At 43.4% G+C, this 18,423-nt stretch overlaps 1 protein-coding gene across 1 annotated transcript in view; it reads right to left on the bottom strand.

Annotated features, from left to right (window-relative positions):
* obscnb (obscurin, cytoskeletal calmodulin and titin-interacting RhoGEF b) overlaps positions 1 to 18,423 on the bottom strand; it is a 190,823-nt gene that overhangs the window by 7,580 nt on the left and 164,820 nt on the right. The window contains exons 63-65 of the mRNA XM_076293385.1: positions 6,597 to 6,673; positions 6,023 to 6,193; positions 5,490 to 5,649 (exon numbers count right to left, since the gene is read on the bottom strand). Of these exons, the coding sequence (XP_076149500.1) occupies positions 5,490 to 5,649; positions 6,023 to 6,193; positions 6,597 to 6,673 (408 nt within the window). The remainder of the gene's footprint in view (positions 1 to 5,489; positions 5,650 to 6,022; positions 6,194 to 6,596; positions 6,674 to 18,423) is intronic.

Genomic DNA, 18,423 nt, shown 5'->3' on the forward strand with positions numbered 1-18,423 from the left:
AGCCTACGTTTAAAAAAACTCCCAGACCACTCCTGTTGGCAGGAGCATCAGGGCCCATCTACAACCCCAAAACAGAAAAAGTTGGGACGTTGGGAATGTCATTATATACAAGTCTCGTAAACCCATATTCAGCAGCCAAAAGGACATAGACAACATATCAAATGTTGAAAATGAAAATGTGGACTATTTCATAGAAAGTATATGTTAATTTTGAATTTGATGCCAGCAACATGTTTCAAAAAAAGTTGGGACGGGAGCATGTTTACCACTATGCTGCTTCTTCTCTTCATTTAACACAATTCTGTAAATGTTTAAGAACTGAGGAGACCATTTGCTACAGTTTTGAGAATGAAATGTTGTCCCATTACTCTCCGATATAGCATTTCAGTTGCTCAACAGTATGGGGTTTTCTTACTCATGCTTTTCATTCCATTATGCACCTAATTTGACAAATCTGGACTGCAGACAGGCCATCTTAGCACCTGGACTCTTCCTCTATGGAGAAATACTATTTAAATATGTGCAGAATTCATTTTGGCATTGTTTTCCTGAAATATTCAAGGTCGTCAGAATTGATTATGCTTTGCCAAATGTGCAAGATGCCCATGTTGTAGGCACTAATGCTCCTCTACACCGTCATATATGTTGGGTTTCGAACTGAGCACTGAAACAAGTTGGATAGATTGGATACTTGGATAGGCCCTCTCCTCTTTAGCCCAGATGAGTCCATGATTTCCAAAAAGAATGGCAAACTTTGATTGATCTAACCACAGGACCTCTTGTCTCAATACAATTTTAACTGTTACAATTTTGGCTGCAGTTTTTGAATTGAGTATTACTGGGCACATAGACAATGGTTATCAGAGGTTTTCCTGAGCCCATACAATGACAGGTCTGGAAAAAGGTCTGGTGTTGATGCAGTGCCATCTGAGGTCAAAAAGACCACGGCCATCCAATTTGTTTTTCAGCTATTTCCCTTGTTTGCAAAAAAATTTCTCTGGATTCTCTGAATGTTTTAATAATATTATGTCCTGTAGATGATGAACTCCCTAAATACGTCACAATTTCATGTTAAGAAGCATTAAACTGACATTGTTTCATAATTTGTGCACACAGGTTTACACAGAGTGATGAATAACAGTACTCCCACATCTTTACTTCTAAGAGACCCTGCCTCTCTGGGATGCTCTTTTTCATACCCAATTGTGTTGCCAGTTACCCTAATTAGTTGTGATACATTCTTCCTTTTGTTTTCTTTATCTCCGGTTCCTGCAGCGACAAGAGTGGAAGCATGTCGAAGTAGCTCTGTGTCAGTGTTTTTTTCTACGTCTTTTGTTTACTTTTTACTTCACAACTTTTTGGATTACACACTTTAAGGAGTGTTTTTATTCTATCCTATGGATATGGACCTATTGCAATGTTCCAGCGGCAGCAAACTTGTGTACACAAGGAATCAGCTGATCGCGCTACGACGGAATGCTGGCTGTGTTCGCGTCACCATCCCAGAGGAACTGTGGTGCTTTCGGGGTTGCAGAGCGGGAGTTAAAGTGAAGACGAGGCGTCGGGAGAAGAAGTGGAGATACAAGCCCTCAGTTCCATCGATGGTGATGGTAAACGTGAACTCACTGGCTAACAAGACTGACGAACTGGCTGCCCTGGTAAGAAACCAGAAGTTGTACAGGGAATGTAGTTTGTTATGCTTTACGGAGACGTGGCTAACTAGCTACAACCCCACTCCTAACGTTGAGCTGCCCAGCTTCAGTGTAGCTCGTTTGGACAGAGACCATAAACTTTCTGGCAAAAAACAAGGGAGGTGGACCGGTGCTGTACATAAACAATAGATGGTGCAACCCCGGACATGTTACAGTGAAGGAAACTGTATGCTACAAGGATGTGGAGTTACTAGCGGTTACGGCTCCTACACACAGCTGCGTTCCGTCAACGCATGCCAGTGGGTGTTCCCGACGGTAGCTATGCAAATTACTTGAAGTAAAACCGTAATGTGATTGGTTGGTGCCGTCCTTAGATTGGCTTGATTGGCCGGTGCCGTCTGTCGGTGCAGCAACAGCTGAACTTCTCAACGCAAGCGGCGGGAGAAACGCGACGCGACGGACCCACAATTCAGTTCGGCAACGGATCACGTGAGCCCATTTAAAGTGAATGGGATGTGTCTCCAGCAACGCGATGCACGCAGCTGTGTGTGGGAGCCGTTAGTCTCCGTCCGTTCTACATGCCGAGGGAGTTCTCGCACGGCATTGTTGTCTGTGTTTACGTTCCGCCACGAGCTCTCCCAGATACATTGTTGTTCCCACCAGAACTGTACGCTGCTTTCCTAAAAACAAGCCTTGGATAACCAGCAATGTCAAGACCCTTCTCAACAGGAAAAAGATGGCGTTCAGAGAGGGGGACATGGCAGAGCTGAGGCGCGTGCAAGGGGAACTCAAAGTCAAGCTGAAGGAGGCTAAGGAGGACTACAGAAGGAAGGTGGAACAGAAGTTGCAGGAGAACAACATGAAGGAGGTATGGGACGGTATGAAGACCATCACTGGCCTTAAGAAGAGCAGCAGCTCTGTGGAGGGAGACCTGGACAGGGCGAACCAGCTGAACCACTTTTACAACAGGTTTGACTACCCTGCTCCAGCTCCAATGGCAGTGGTCTGTCCACCACCCCCTGCTGACTCAGACACTGCTCTTGTTTGCGTGCCTGCCCAACCCACACCTCCCCCTCACTCTCAGTGCAACACTCACCCGCATCAACACAGGCTATCGCACCCATCCCCAACATGGTGACAACGGCTTCAGTCAACAGCCATCAGTCTCCAGCCAATGTGACAATGGCTTCAGTCAACAGCCATCAGCCTCCAGCCACCCGACAACCCCCTCAGACGCACCCCCCCACCCCCCCCCCACCCCCCCATCATGTCCATATGTCCATATTACTATCCCCACCCTTTCAACTGTATATTGCATCTTGCTTGTGTCTGTTGAGGAGTCCACGACAGGGACAACAAGGAAGCGATCATCCTCAGCTGCACTCTGAATTACAGGCTCAGTCCCTGCCCCGTCATGCTTGATCATCCTTAAGCATCCTTAAGCACACTATGTTGATATTTGATATTTGATTTAGTTTTTATAGTATATTTAGTATTTTAGTATCATGTTTATCTTCTACTGTTTCTATTGTACAGTGGAGTTTTCTTACATGTATATTACTTTTTCTACTGTACGTGCATGTTGTGTGTGATGTCTGTATGTTACTGAGACCTTGAATTTCCCCTTGGGGATCAATACAGTATCTATCTATCTATCTATCTATCATTACACAGCTTTTCCAGCATTTTGTTACCCCCGTCCCAACTTTTTTTGAAACATGTTGCTGGTATCAAATTAAAAATTAACATATATTTTCCATGGAATAGTCAAATTTGTCATTTTCAACATTTTATATGTTGTCTGTGTTCTTTTTGCAACTAAATATGAGTTTAAGAGATTTGCAGATTATTACATTCTGTTTTTATTCACATTGTACACAACGTCCCAACATTTTCTGTTTAGGGGTTGTACACGATGCTGTTTTTTTTTTTTTTTAAACCAGTGAATTAAATTTATCGGTTAGGCCTTGCGTCTACACGACCCCGGCATTTTAGGAGGCTGTAACCAAAATTTTTTGAAACCGGGTTCCGAAGTGAGATTTTTTTGAAACTGCCAGTTACCTTTTGCCGTGTAGACAGCAAAGCTGGCATACAGGGGGTCTTTATTGTTGAGATCAGACATGATAATCATCCACACATCTTGCACTCGCTTAACTTTTTACCCGTGTACACTGATCAGTTCGGCCAAAGCCACGTTTCTATCCTCTCTGGTATCCTAGAGTGCTCTATGAACGGTACAAGGGGCGAAAGCCAATGTGTGCTTCTTTTACCGATATATTTGGCTGCATTTCTTATCCAAACAACGTCGAACTTGGCACTGCACGTTAAAGAGCGGGACCAGACAAAGCTGAGGCGTGTACAGGGGAAACTCAAGGTCAAGCTGAAAGAGGTAATGGAGGAATACAGAAGGAAGGTAGAGCAGAAGCTGCAGGAGAACAACATGACCTAGGTCTGGGAGGGCATGAAAACCATCAAAGGCTGCAGGAGGAGCATTAGCATAGTGGAGGGGGGATGTGGTGAGGACAAACCAGATCAACCACTTCTACAACAGGTTTCATTGCCCTGTTCCTGCTCTCAATGGCCTGCCCATCACCCACATCTCATCCTCCAGCTACTCCAATCTGTTTACCGCATGCCCCCTCACCCTCACTTCCACAATCAACTGCTGATGTACCCCTCCCCCATGCTGCTACCACAGACAGTGTGCACTTCAGCCTTCAGCCACCATTCACAGATGCACCCCTCCCCCCAATACACAACAAAAGGATCCCCTTTCCTCCCATCATCATGGCAAATCAGGTCAGAGGAGAGCTGAGGAAACTTCACCCCAAGAAAGCAGCCTGCCTAGACTGAGTTAGTACTAGACTGCTGAAAGCATGTGCTGTGGAACTGGGGGGACTGGGGAAGAGTCCAGCACTGTGGAAGACATCATGTCTCATCCCAGTTCCAAAGAAGCCACATCCCAGTGAGCTTAACGACTTTAGGCCAGTCACTCTAACACATGATGAAGACCATGGAGCGACTATTACTTCACATCCTCGGACTCTTAATTTCTGTTCAAACGATGTGATGACTCCTCGAGCCGTCTTTCCTGCTCCGCCTCTGTGTCGTGGTATCCCAAAATGGTGGATGGGCTCTGAGACCTCCCAAATCGTCACGTGATAGCAAACTACCATGACTTATCTCCTCATTCTCAATAACTCATTCCCTGTTATATATTGTTCTTAAAGTGCATTCTTTTCCTTGTTTGTTCAGCAATGCTATTATGTTTACATTACATTAATTATGGCAGATGGTAGTTTTGTGTGTGTGTGTTTGTGTGTGTGTGTGCCTCCTTGTGTGTGCATGTATCTTTATGTGTGTGTTTGTGTGTGTTCATGAGTGCGTATGTGTGTGCATGCGTAGTGTACAGTCACTAAATGTACACATATAATAAGAAGCCTAGGAAGAACAGTACAGTGCACTGTAATAAGTCAGAGGAAGCTACAGAATAGCAATACAATGCATTGCTTTGCATGCAGTGTAAAAAGAAGAAGAAGCCTATGGATGAGAGTACAGTATATGTTCATGCACTGTAATTACTTCAGTTTTAGGAATAAATTGTACAAATTAAAACACAGACTCTGAAGTTTGTTGCTACTGCAATCTACAGGTAATGAGTAAGTATTTCACTAAGATCAGTGGTGTACTGTACATGGTAATGTGGGGAATACAGCCAAATAATTAGTGGATAAGTGGAATTCATGTTTTAGCACACCAGGCTAACAGCAGATTTGGTGCTTTGGAGTTTACTTCTCTTGTGTGGTTGAATGCATTTGTACATTGTCAAGTACATACCTTGAAATACTGGTGGGTGACCTTCTCACTTATAGCAGCTTCAGCTTGGGACTGGCTCACCAAGTACTGTAGATATTTCTCAAACCCTTCAGTATTTTTCAGAAGTTGCATGGCTACATCATCATCTGTATCACACTCATTGAGGCCAGGAAGAATGCAGCTGAAGGAAAGTAAGCAGAGAGAGTTTAGACAGTCAAAATATTCTAGTATCAGACATGTATGATATTCTATGCTGAAATTGTACTTAACAGAAGGCAGATAAAGATAATCTCATAGGAAAGCTATGTTCAAAATGAGATCTGACCTGTTTCTCCTAAGGAGCAATATGAATAAATTGAGAAGAAAAAGGGTATTTTGACATCTTAAATTAAACTTAAGCTAAGAAAGGCTGAGACGCAGCTTGCAGCTGAGAAATAGCCCTCCACTTGTTTTGGCTTGAAGGAGAAACAGGTGAGCCAGAGCTGCCAGAGGTTATTAGCGTCAGAGGCACAGAATCATCTCTGTGATATAAATTATAATACATATCTAGTAACCTGGAATGAAAGGCTTTGATGTCACCAATGTTTCTAAATATGGTTTCCTTCTGGCTTGCAATTTCAGGTGGGATCTCCTCACTCTCCATTTGCTTCAGATGGTGGGATGAGACGAATTCCATCTCTTTCACATACTCTGCCTCGCTGTTAATCATCTCCTGGATGAGCTGACTAAAGAGGAGTGAAAAAGAGCACAATATCAGAAGTATTGGCTACCGTTACATGTGGGATTTTGAAAAAGCATTTCTAGGGGCCATTTACAGTGGAACATGAGGTACACTGCTAACATTTCAAAATGTCAATGTTAAAATAATGCCAGGTGGAAATTGGTTGCATGTATGTTGCTGCAATGACGTGTTATAGCCAAATAGCTAGCTGCTTGGCATAGACATGTAAGTAATGATAAACATGGTTGTCTTCTGAACATCGGTTAAACCATTTTTGAACAATTGAACAATTGAAATCAAGCGCTTAGATGTGAAAAACAAATTCACTGTGATTTTCTCTAGCAATTTCTTTTAAGCAGATATATTTGTATGCAATCATTTCAGTGAGTGTAATATCTCAAACATACCATAGCTTCCTTTTGTACTCTCCTTCTGTAACCTCCTCCCCAGTGCACTCAGATGGCTCTCCTGCATCTGTAGAAAGCTACAAAGTTCCCAAAATGAAGAAATATAAAAAGGTAAAGGTCATATGAAGAGATCAGATGCAAAACCCTCTAAATCCGTCTGACAACTTTTCTTTTAAATGAGCATTTTTATCAAGCTCCTACAGGTTCTTACCTACAAATCGATATTTCAGACCAAGACGACAGTGGTATTTAGCAGGTTTTGAACTATTGAACTATTTGATTAACATATACTACATGTGAAGAGCATCCACTCACCACGGCAATCTAACATCATTGTCAAGTTTGCTGATGACACAGCAGTAGTAGACCTCATTTCTAAGAAAAATGAGCAGGCTTACTTGAATGAAGTAGACAGGCTATCACATTGGTGCCAGGACAACAACCTCCTCCTCAATTTTGCCAAGACTAAGGAGATGTTTATATAGACCCTTTCAAGAGAGTTCCATTATCAGCATCATAGTTGGCCCCACAAGGCTTCCGTTTTAACATTCCATATGTAAGGGATAATGTATAGAACGCCGGTCATTACTGGGAAAATAAGTCCCGACAGGGCGAACCGGACCCCGACGCGCAGCGGAGGGGTCTTGTTCCACCCTGAAGGGACTTATTTTCACAGTAATGACCGGTGTTCTATACATTATCCCGCTTATTACACGGCTACTTGTCAAAACGAAATAATAAACTCCCCACATCACTTTAGCCTACATAACCTAGCCTATTTGTTACCGTTCATCGTGGCATTTGCTGAGAAACAAATAGTTTGCAACAACACACGCTGCTGAACTTGAATCAAACATTCTTTAGAACACAGCTGATCAACCGTCTGCTTTCACGTTTGAATGAAGTTCCAGTCCTTGCGTAGTGATATGAAAGACGTATCAGAAGCACAAAACCCGTTGCCATTGACATCGGTAATTATATGTTTGCAGCGGTAATTACGTAAGGGATAACGGCCGCCGAGGTGTCCTGTTATACGGAATTAATGGACGAGGGCGAGGGGCAAAAACTCCCCGACGCGACTCCCCGACGCGCAGCGGAGGCCTCCGCCCAAGTCCATTAATTCCGTATAACCTGACACACCTCGAAGGCCGTTATCCCGCTTATCACCCGGTTGCCACTGTAAACACTGTAAACACGCGGTTCTGTTTAAAAAGAAGCTCACTAGTTCAGCTTGTTGTACAACTTTAGCATGGCCAGTTAGCTTGTTTACAGTTAATTCCATTGTTGGGAAGCCTGCAACCAAAAGATTCTAGAGCGCTGCAACCGTCGTCCTACTATGGTTGTTATAGTTACCATTCATAAGCATTGATATGGAACGGTGTCCTGTTATTCAGAATTAAAGGCCACCCGCCAGCCAATCAGAAAAGAGTATTTCTTCTCTCCGGGTGATAAATGAATATATCTTACCGCTAGAACTTTGGGAAATCCCATTCAAGTCAATGGAGCGTTCTACTAGCATTGTGAAGAGCCGTATAATAAGTTATCTTAATGCAGAGGAAGCAGATTGGGAACCAAATAGAACGTTCAAGCATTGTTTTTGTTTTTATTGTTGAAAGGGTCTATATTTCCGGCGTGATCAGCAGAAGATTTACCAACCACTCAAAATCAATGGCTCTCAGGTGGAAAGGGTAGAGAGAGTTTAAAATATCTTGGTGTTCATATTAATGAAGACCTGACTTGGACCAAGCACACGATTCACGTTAACGTGATCTCCAGACTGCCAGTGAATTCACCGGGTTGATCATTTGCTAACGCTAAAGAACTTTGTTGGCATATCGGTTGTGAAGACACTCTGTGCAGTTTTCAGGGATCATCATTGGACATTTTCAGCTGGTTTGGAAACTTTTCACTTTTTATTTGTTTCTTTGTTTTGTTGTCTGTCTTGTATCTTGGTGTCACGGGTACGCTGGCGACTACGCCACTCCGTCCAGCATTTTTTGTATTTGTTATTTTTTAAATGTATTTGTCATGTCTTGATGTCATGGGCACGCTGGCGACTACGCTGCTCCATCCGGCATCGTTTGTCTTGTTATGTGTCTTGTTTGTTGGAGCGCTTTGGGTTGTACTCTGTGCATGTTAAATGCGCTTTAAAAATAAAACTGACTTGACTTGGCGATTCACTGGTGAGAAAGGCACACCAGTGTCTTTTCCACCTCAAGTACTTCAGGCTACCTCAGCAGTGACTTCAGACCTTTTATAGAGCCACCATAACAGCCTGGCAGGCACGTGCACACATAGACGTCAAAGGGGGCTTGAGCCACTGCCATTTTTCTTCCAGGAGAGGAAGTGTCCTTTTTTCTGGACTGCTTATAAAGCTATTGTTTCTTTACTTTCTCTACCTCCGTCCGTCCACGTCTCTTGCGCAATGCTGAGCGCACACAGTCATAGCCAGGTTTCATGTTAGGCAGACAGGCAGCCTCTCTCAGGGCCAGATGTACTAACGCTTTTGCGCCCACTTCAGGCATATTTGTTTCGCAATGTGCGTGTAAATCATTGTAAGGTATGTACCTAAATACTTCCGCCTTGTAAAAGCAGGTGTTAATCCAAATTGCAGTTCAATGCGTCAATAAGAGAACCTTTCAAAGACAACAGAATCGCTATTTAGAGCACCAGTTATTGTGGTGAAAGTATTTGTACTACCAAAAGCAACCTTAACTTTCGTTGGCCTTTCGAATGTCTTACTTTCACTTTCACGTCATTCACTTAAACTTTCCTACTTGCTAGATTTGACCAATCTTCCATAGCCTACGTGCACAAGTAGTTTGAGTAGAACTACTGATCTTCATTATCTCCCTGCTTGTTTACATCTTATCATGTATGGTATTATTTCATGATCGCTAAACGTTTGATTCTTTTTAATGTTGTCATCAGTTAACTTCATTCAACTGCGCTTGTACCGTAAAACTTCAAATAATCGGCGAGTCCCTAAGAGACGCCTGTCTCTTTTAAACGCCTGGCGTGGCTACAGGTTTGGGTTAAAGGCCGGTCTCCAGTAAAGGCCTGGTCTGTTTTTTAGTTTCGGGTTGTATTTAATCTTCTAAAACCCGTCAGATCGTCTGTTTAAAAATTCGCAATGACACGAAACCGTTATAGAAAGGAGGTTACAGCAGTGTGAATTAGATGTTGCACGTCGTTACAAGCCGTCGCAAAGCATTCACATGTCTGGTCACAGTTGCAAGGTTTTAGAATGTTGCATCAAGTTGCTGCTCATCAAGTTGCTGCTCATCTCGTTGCGAATCTTGGGTGTGATTTGGGCTTAAGTATGGCGCAGACTGCGCACGTTATGATTAGATGGCATTAAAAGACTGCGGTGGGGAAAAGCTAGAGTTCCAAATTGTAGAACTTTTTTTCCAATATGAACTATGCCTATATGTCCCACTTCGTCATCGTTCAATTCATCCCTTGTGTTTAAAATTTGCAGATAGGCTGATGGTAAGCTTGTTTTTATGCTGGCAACAAAACCAGAACGGTTCGCGAACGTTATTCTTTATTCTAAATGCCATGGCGATAAAGAGAAAGAAGTCAGAAAAGGAATTTACCTTAGACTAGGCTATATCAGAGCCAGTCTACGGACATTCTCTGGCTATATAACCTACTGAAATAGGTTAATATTTCAGGGACTGGTGTGTGCGCGCAGTTTTTATTGATGAGTCGGAGTGGCAAGTGCTGCGTATAGCTGCAGTGGAATGTGGCTGCCCAGGGCATTATAAAACTTCTCACTCTTAGACCTACTCATACACGGCAGTGAAATGGCGTATTTAGCTGTCTAAATTCGAATCATATGCTGGGGGAGAAATCGTCGGACATCCATGATTATTTTGTTATTCAGCACCCCTGGTCAAAAATATGTTCCCGCGAACCTGAAAGTAGGCTAGGCTATGATTTGAATGTAGACTGTTGTCAAATTTGGCAAATACAAAACGGGAGAAACAATATGGTTCATGCTCTCTCATGCTGTTTCATTCGTGCCGAAAAGGAGGGAGAATTAAACATTTAAGCACGTTCCACTTTTGCATAAATAATTCCTGAACGGTTTTGGTCAGGGCTGATAATGCAACTGTATTTGACAAAGAACCGATATAGGCTATTTGCTAGTGACAAAATATGAGCTTTCAGTGTGATGTGATCTCTTTGTAGATTACGTTTAATTAAATCGTGTTTCATCTGTTCTGGCTATCCGCTATTTGGATCTTACTCAATGAACAACATCTCAACACTAAATAAATGATGATCCGTAATTGTCATCAGATAGCCTAGTCATATAGGTAGACATTCAGTGTGTTTGAAATAATTAATTCGATAATATTTTCCATCTTTGCAGAGGAAAAGTTTTGTGTAAAGGGAATTAAAGGCCTGTCTCATATAGACGCCTGTCTCTAATACTAGCCGGTGCAGTTTGGCGATTTGGGAAAATAAAAGCCCGGGCTATTATTTGGAGTTTTACGGTATGTAGGCGCTGCCATTCAGTTGTGGACGTTCGTAAATTGCGTTTATGGGCGGAGAAAGGCAAAGAAAGGCGCAGTTTACACTAAGGATTGAACGATTGATAAATACGACGGAAACTTGGGTCTGACAGCGTTCGCAATCTGCGGTGTGTCCATGACGCTGATAACGCTACGTTCGCAAATGTACGTATCAGTTTCCAGCCCAACTGTGGTATTTCGTGGTTTGTGTGGAGGGGAGTGGTGATGAACTGGTAACTATACTACCAGTGCAGGTCCTAGGTTACAGCTTACTTACCAAGACGAAAACAAATGTAGCATAGTGAACTTGATTCTTTTTAAAGTAGACTAAAGCATGAGCTACAATCTAACAGCTAAAATGTTTTTGAGATTGTTAGTTTTCTTCCTTCCTAGATTCTTTTGTGGAAATCTGTAGTCAAGAGTATTAAATATTTGCATAAATGTGTTTTCCTTTTTTCACTTGAGCGCATGCCCTCCAAAATCTCTGTGCATGTTCCTGCAGCCTGCTATGGGAGCAGCACCCAGTAAGACCGTAAAGTCCTTAAGAGAGTAAAGTTAGTGCCATCAACTGAACGTACCACCAGGTGTGCACTACCTAACCTTCAGAAAATCTACATCAGGAGATGTCAGTCCAGAGTAAAGAAAGTCATGAGAAATCACAGTCATCCCAACAAACTGTGTCTTCTCTGTCCTACGGTCTGGGAAATGTTACCACTGCCTGAAAGCTAACACTGAGAGAATGCAGAAAAGTTTTTATGCCCTGGCTATCCGGATTCTGAATGAGAACAGTAGCTGGACCACAAGCATGTTGGAAACATGTCATGCACTTTAGACATTTATTTCTCCCTTTTTCTCCTCTTTTCTATTCAGTGCCTTATTTATACACATTAGCGTTTCAGCTTGAAAAAAAGGGTGTCAGTCAAAGTGACCAGCAGAGTTTTTATTTTCAGTACATTTTGATGATATGCCGGTCAAATATTCTATCGCTTCTTAAAGGGAAACTTGGCAGGATTCCCCCCTCTGCTGGAGAAATTGTGCATTATGCTATTTCAAACTGTGGAAAAAGGTAACGATAAAGCACATGGATTTGTTTACAAGCTAGCAAAACGGTTAGCGTAAGTTTGGCAGACAATGTGGATGTTACAAGGTAAGAAACACGATTTAAAACTAGTTTCTTGTTTCTCACTTATCTTTTCGGGACAGTAGTCTCAATGTTGCAAGGTTGGTTTTCCGCCTGGGGACGCTAGGGGCAGCGGGAAAAGTCACCATTTTCACCGGAACAGGTCATTTAACCATCCAAATGATTTCTAAACGGGTTTATTACGTTGAAATAGTTGCCAAGTTCCCCTTTAATTAGTCAAGTTGAGGAAAACTGGAGGCAGGCTATGGTTGCTCCGCTTAATTTGTGCTTATATTTACTCTTTTACCTTTTATTAACCCCTAATTTTTTGCACTTTTCCACTGCACTGATTACGTATGATGGCGTTACACTCAGAAACATCGGAAATTAATTGCCTTTTTTGTTTCGGGATGTTTTAATCGACGATTTTACCTGGCCGACTGAGATTCTCCGAGATGCATCAGGGAACCATGGAGACGCATCTCGGCGCAGAAGGAAAAAACACAGAGGAAAACGAGCCGGGGCCCGTAACAGATTGAGGAATAGAGCTCATAGGCCTCCACTGCCTAGCATTCTCCTAGCCAATGTCCAGTCTCTTGTGAAAAAGATGGATGAACTAAGAGCGAGGATACAGTTTCAAAGAGACATCAGGGACTGTAACATTCTATGCTTTACTGAGACATGGCTAACTGAACTTGTACCGGACTGTGCCATCACTCCGGTGGAGTTTTTCTCTGCTGCTCGCTCTGACAGGACTGAGGAATCTGGAAAATCGAAAGGTGGCGGTGTTTGGATCATGACGAACAGCAAGTGGTGTGATCCTAGAAATGTCACCGTTCTCTCAAAGTCCTGCTCGCCTCATCTAGAATATCTAGCGATCGTCTGTCGACCCTTCTACCTGCCCCGTGAGTTTACTTCGGTAATATTCAACGCTGTCTACATTCCTCCACAAGCCAACACAGATGCTGCGGTTTCAGAATAGCAAGAAGTGTTAAATAGACAACAACACACGCACCCTGAAGCTGCGCTTATAGTGGCCGGTGATTTCAATCAAGTACATCTGAACTGGTCCATGCCTGAATTTATTCAACACATTCACTTCCCTACACGTGGTGACAACCAGGGCATGAAATTGGCACCCGCCCACACGCCAAATGCGGGTAACTTTTGTGATTGGCGGGTGAAACTGTCAATCTACCTGCCACGTTAAGACAACAATACGACAACAATAAGACAACACAACACTGAGCAAGGAGATGCACTGCCGGGATTGCCGTAGGAAATGTACTCTTTACTCCGCTACATTTTCAATTGCCTTTCGTTACGAGAACAAGTTTATTATTGGAGAAAGTATCTCAAGGGAGAAAAGAGCACCTCTCCCCCGGTACACAATGGCGGGGGATCTTCAGAAAGCATTGCTACGTTTCCCCGCAATTATAATAGTGATGGCTGGCCTATGTAGCCTACTACACAGAAGTAGATGTTCTATAACGTTATAGCTAACGCATAGCTTACAGTTAACGCAATGACGTCCTGCCAGTTGCTGCATCTTCTGGTGAGGCTGCCAGAGTGCCAACGAGACTAGAGGTATGGCATGACACGGAAACTTCCACATACCGTATATTAATTTCTGGCCAACATCGTTCAACAATCACATTGGACAAGGAAAGTAGGCCTACAACTTAATTTACAAGCAAAGCAAATGCACTGGAAATCGAGCATACAAGTTAGAAAAAGCCTAGCATTCATTTATGTAGCCTCAATGTTGCAGGACATGACATGAGACGGTCGGCTGAGAAAACAGATAGCCTGCTCTGTCGCTCTACCCAGGTGGATTATAGCCTAAATATAGGTCTACCCATAATATAGCCATTGTTTTTAGGTTACATTGTCTGTATGGTGAAGTTATAACCAGACTTCTAGCAATGCAAAGCAGAAGAATCAGCTGCAATGTATTGGAAGACTGCTTTTCATATCCATAGCCACGTAATGTTTATTCTGGCTATGACAAAGTATATTAAATAAAATATATTTGAATTGGGCTTTTAAAATATGTTTGACTATATGATTAGCCTACAGAGGAGGAGAAAAGCAAATAGGCATAAAGGATACTTTTGTATCCCTTTAAAGGTCCATCAAAAATATAAAAATGTAGGCCTACAAAAAAGTAACTTGTTAGGCCTACTTGAGTAATTTATTAACAAAGTACTTTTTTACTTTTACTTGAATACTGTAATGTGTATTCTGTACAAGTTCAAGAACCATTCTTATGCATTTTCTGAGTCGTTCACCTTTATTTTGGACACAAAATAATTTTGGCTGGTAAAAAACCACGGTGGCAGGTGGATTTCAAAATTCACCTGCCACAGTGGCTGGTGGCCAAAAAAGTTAACTTCAGGCCCTGGTGACAACACACTGGATCACTGCTACACACAGTTCAAGAACAGTTACAAAGCTAAGTCTCTACCAGCTTTCGGAAAATCAGATCATGCCGCTGTTTTCCTACTGCCTTCCAGCACCGGGACGCTGGCGAGACATGCCGCTCCGTCTGGCATCATGTTTTTGTTTGTATTTATGTAATGTTTGTAATTTTATGTAATGTTCTGTTAATTTTTTGTATTTATTTTTCTAGTTAAATGTAATCACTCTTTATTCATGTTATTTTCGATCGTTTTTGTGTTATTCTTAGTCCTTTTTTCTGTTTAACAAACTCGGCTGACACCATCAACGTCAAGTTAACGTTAACCAGCTTCCATTGGGCTGATGAGCGCCTTGGCTAGCCTGCCTTATGTCTCTGAAGTCCCTCATCCATCCGTGACGCTGCACATCCAATGTCTGGACGGAGGGATTGCTCAGCAAGGGTGCCTCAATCTGCAAGAGATCTGCAGCTGCCACGACCACCGAGCTGCGGCTGACTTGCGAGCTGCCATGCTAGCATCTACTGGTGCCTGGAGTCTGGATTGAGTGCTAAGAAACTCTGATGACAGCGTCAACCATGAAACAACAAACGGTCACTGTCTAGGACCACCGAGCTGATAATCAGCAGGGTCGCCCATCACAAATTCGGACTGTCTTGTCCTTCCAGTGCTCTCCAGACTGCCAGTGAATTCTCCGGGTTGGTTAGTTATAAAGAACTTTGTTGGTATTGCATCGTGAAGACACAGCTGTGCGCAGTTTTCACGCGGGTCATCTTTGCCCTTGGACATTTTCAGCCGGTTGGAAATTGGACTAATTTTATTTTTAATTTTTATTTATTTTATTTATTAATTTGTTTGTTGTATGTCTTGTATGTCTTGGTGTCACGGGTACGCTGGCGAATACGCCGCTCCGTCCGGCATCTTTTGTGTTTGTTATTTCTTAAATGTATGTCTTGGTGTCACGGGTACGCTGGCGACTACGCCGCTCAGTCCGGCATCTATTGTCTTTGTTAGTCTGTGTCAATGACAATGTCTTATATGTGGAGCGCTTTGGGTTGCACTCTGTGCATGTTAAATGCGCTATACAAATAAATCTGACTTGACTTGACTTGACTTGACTACTGCCTATGTACAAACAGAGAAGTCAGACGGACCCCCCAGTGACGAAGGAGGTCAAGCGCTGGACTGACCAATCGGAAGCCAGGCTACAGGACGCCCTTAGCAACGTTGACTGGGAGATGTTCAAGACGAACTCTGCTGACATCAATGAGTTTACGGAAGTATCATTGAGTTACATCAATATGCTAACGGATTCCATCATCCCAACTGTAAAGATCCTAAGCTTCCCTAACCAGAAGCCATGGGTGGATAGAGAAGTGAGAACGGCATTAAAGACACGCACCATGACTTATAATGCTGGGCTTATTTCAGGGGATATGACGGATTACAAAGCAACATCTTATAGTTTACGTAGAGCTATTAAAGATGCTAAGCGGCGCTATAGAGACAAAGTTGAAGCTGATTTCTTTGAGGGTGATCCAGCACGAGTGTGGAAAGGACTCCGAACCATCACTGGCTTTGAAAGAAAGTCCCCTCCTATGATGAATGTGAGTAAAGCCCTCTCTGATGAACTTAATGCTTTTTATGCTCGCTTTGCCATGAAAAACACAGACTATCTTGCACTAGCTGCAGCATGTGAAGCAAATGAGGATGCACCTTTCTGTGTCTCTGAGGTCGATGTGAGCAATGCCTTTAGGAGGGTTAATTGTAGAAAAGCTGCTGGACCCGATGGAATTTCTAACAGGGTTTTGAAATCCTGCGCTGCTCAGTTAGCTCCTGTGTTCACTTATATCTTTAACACATCATTGGCTCAAGAGACAGTTCCTACTTGCCTCAAGCAGTCTGTTATTGTTCCAGTACCGAAAAACAAAAGTCCATCATGTCTGAATGACTACCGCCCAGTAGCCCTGACGTCTACAGTGATGAAGTGTTTTGAGAAGCTTGTGAAAAACATCTGCTCATCCCTCCCTGCCTCCTTCGACCCCCTCCAATTTGCTTACAGAGCCAACAGGTCTACAGAGGATGCCATCTCAAACCTCATGCACACCACCTTAACTCACCTGGAGGAGGGGAATGGGAATTATGTGAGGATGCTGTTCATTGACTTTAGTTCAGCAGTCAACACGATAGTACCTCTCACCTTGGTCACAAAGATGAAGGCCTTAGGACTGAACACCACCCTGTGTCACTGGATATTTGACTTCCTCACCAACCGTTCACAAGTGGTTAGAGTGGGGGGTCTGACATCTGACTCATTAACCATCAGCACTGGTGCTCCCCAAGGCTGTGTTTTGAGTCCACTGCTGTACAACATCTACACACGTGACTGCAAAGCCAACAGTAGACATACCTCCATCATCAAGTTTGCAGATGACACAGTGATCTTGGGCCTGATTAGTAACAACAATGAACAGCTCTACTTGGATCAGGTTGATGAGGTGGCACAGTGGTGTCAATCTAACAGCTTGACACTGAATATCAATAAAACCAAGGAAATGGTAGTGGATTACAGAAGGAAGCAGCAGAACTACAGTTACACCCCACTAATGATCAGTGGGCAACCTGTAGAGAGAGTCACAAGTTTTAAATACCTTGGTGTCCACATTACTGAAGACTTAACATGGACTGTTAACACTCAATATGTTCTGAAGAAGTGTGGCCTGAGGGAGCCTCTGATGCTCTTTAAGACTGCTTTGACACAACAGACTGGGAAATGTTTAAGCAGGCAGCCACTTACAACAACCAGACAGACATAGAATAGTATACAGACACTGTAACCTCTTACCATGGCATCAAGGAAGCAAAAAAGGAATACACTCACAAGATAACCACCCACTTCAAAGACAGCAGGAACGCACAAAGCCTATGGCAGGGCATTCAGGCCATCACGGACTACAAGCCCGTGCAACAGAGTTGTGAGAGCAACATCCCTCTGCTCAACAACCTGAACCGCTTATTTGCTCGCTTTGAAGCACAAAACAGCACTTGCCCACAGAAGACCCCTCCCCCTCCACACGAGCAGCCCCTGTGCCTCTCTGCCGACAGCGTGAAGAGGACACTTGCTGCTATCAACACCCGTAAAGCAGCAGGCCCAGACAACATCCCAGGTCGTGTGCTGAAGGACTGCGCTGAGGAGACATCACAGACATCTTTAACACTTCTCTGAAGCAAGCCATCGTCCCATCATGTTTCAAAGCTGCCACCATCATACCTGTGCCGAAGAAAACTGCTCCATCCTGCTTCAATGATTACCGCCCCGTGGCACTGACACCCATCATCATGAAGTGCTTTGAGCGGCTTGTCATTTCACACATCAAATCCATTCTCCCCCCCACCCTGGACCCCTTCCAGTTTGCATACCGAGCCAAACGGTCCACAGAGGATGCAATCTGCTCTGCCCTCCACCCAGCCCTCACCCACCTGGAAATGTGACAGGGCTCTACAGTGCGCCCATTTCACTCGCACATGCGAGTAAAAATGATGCCGTGCGAGTGCAAAAAAAGATTTAGGCGCACTGGTGCGAATGACTTCTAACCATGTCAATGTTTGTCTACAAAATACACCGCAACATCGAGAAACATTACTGGTGCAAACCATAGAATCATGTCGCGAATACAGCATAAAAACTACACCTCCCATCAACGTTAGCAGTTTCGCGTTGTGAGTAGTCGCTTCTATCAAATCCAAGAGCGCGCAGAAAAAGCAGA

The sequence above is a fragment of the Alosa pseudoharengus genome, unplaced genomic scaffold, assembly GCF_046254945.1.
Source record: "Alosa pseudoharengus isolate Yale_2024_CS ecotype anadromous, Long Island Sound unplaced genomic scaffold, YU_APseudo_1.1 YU_APseudo_1.1_scf_2, whole genome shotgun sequence".
NCBI classification, from domain to species: Eukaryota; Metazoa; Chordata; class Actinopteri; order Clupeiformes; family Clupeidae; genus Alosa; species Alosa pseudoharengus.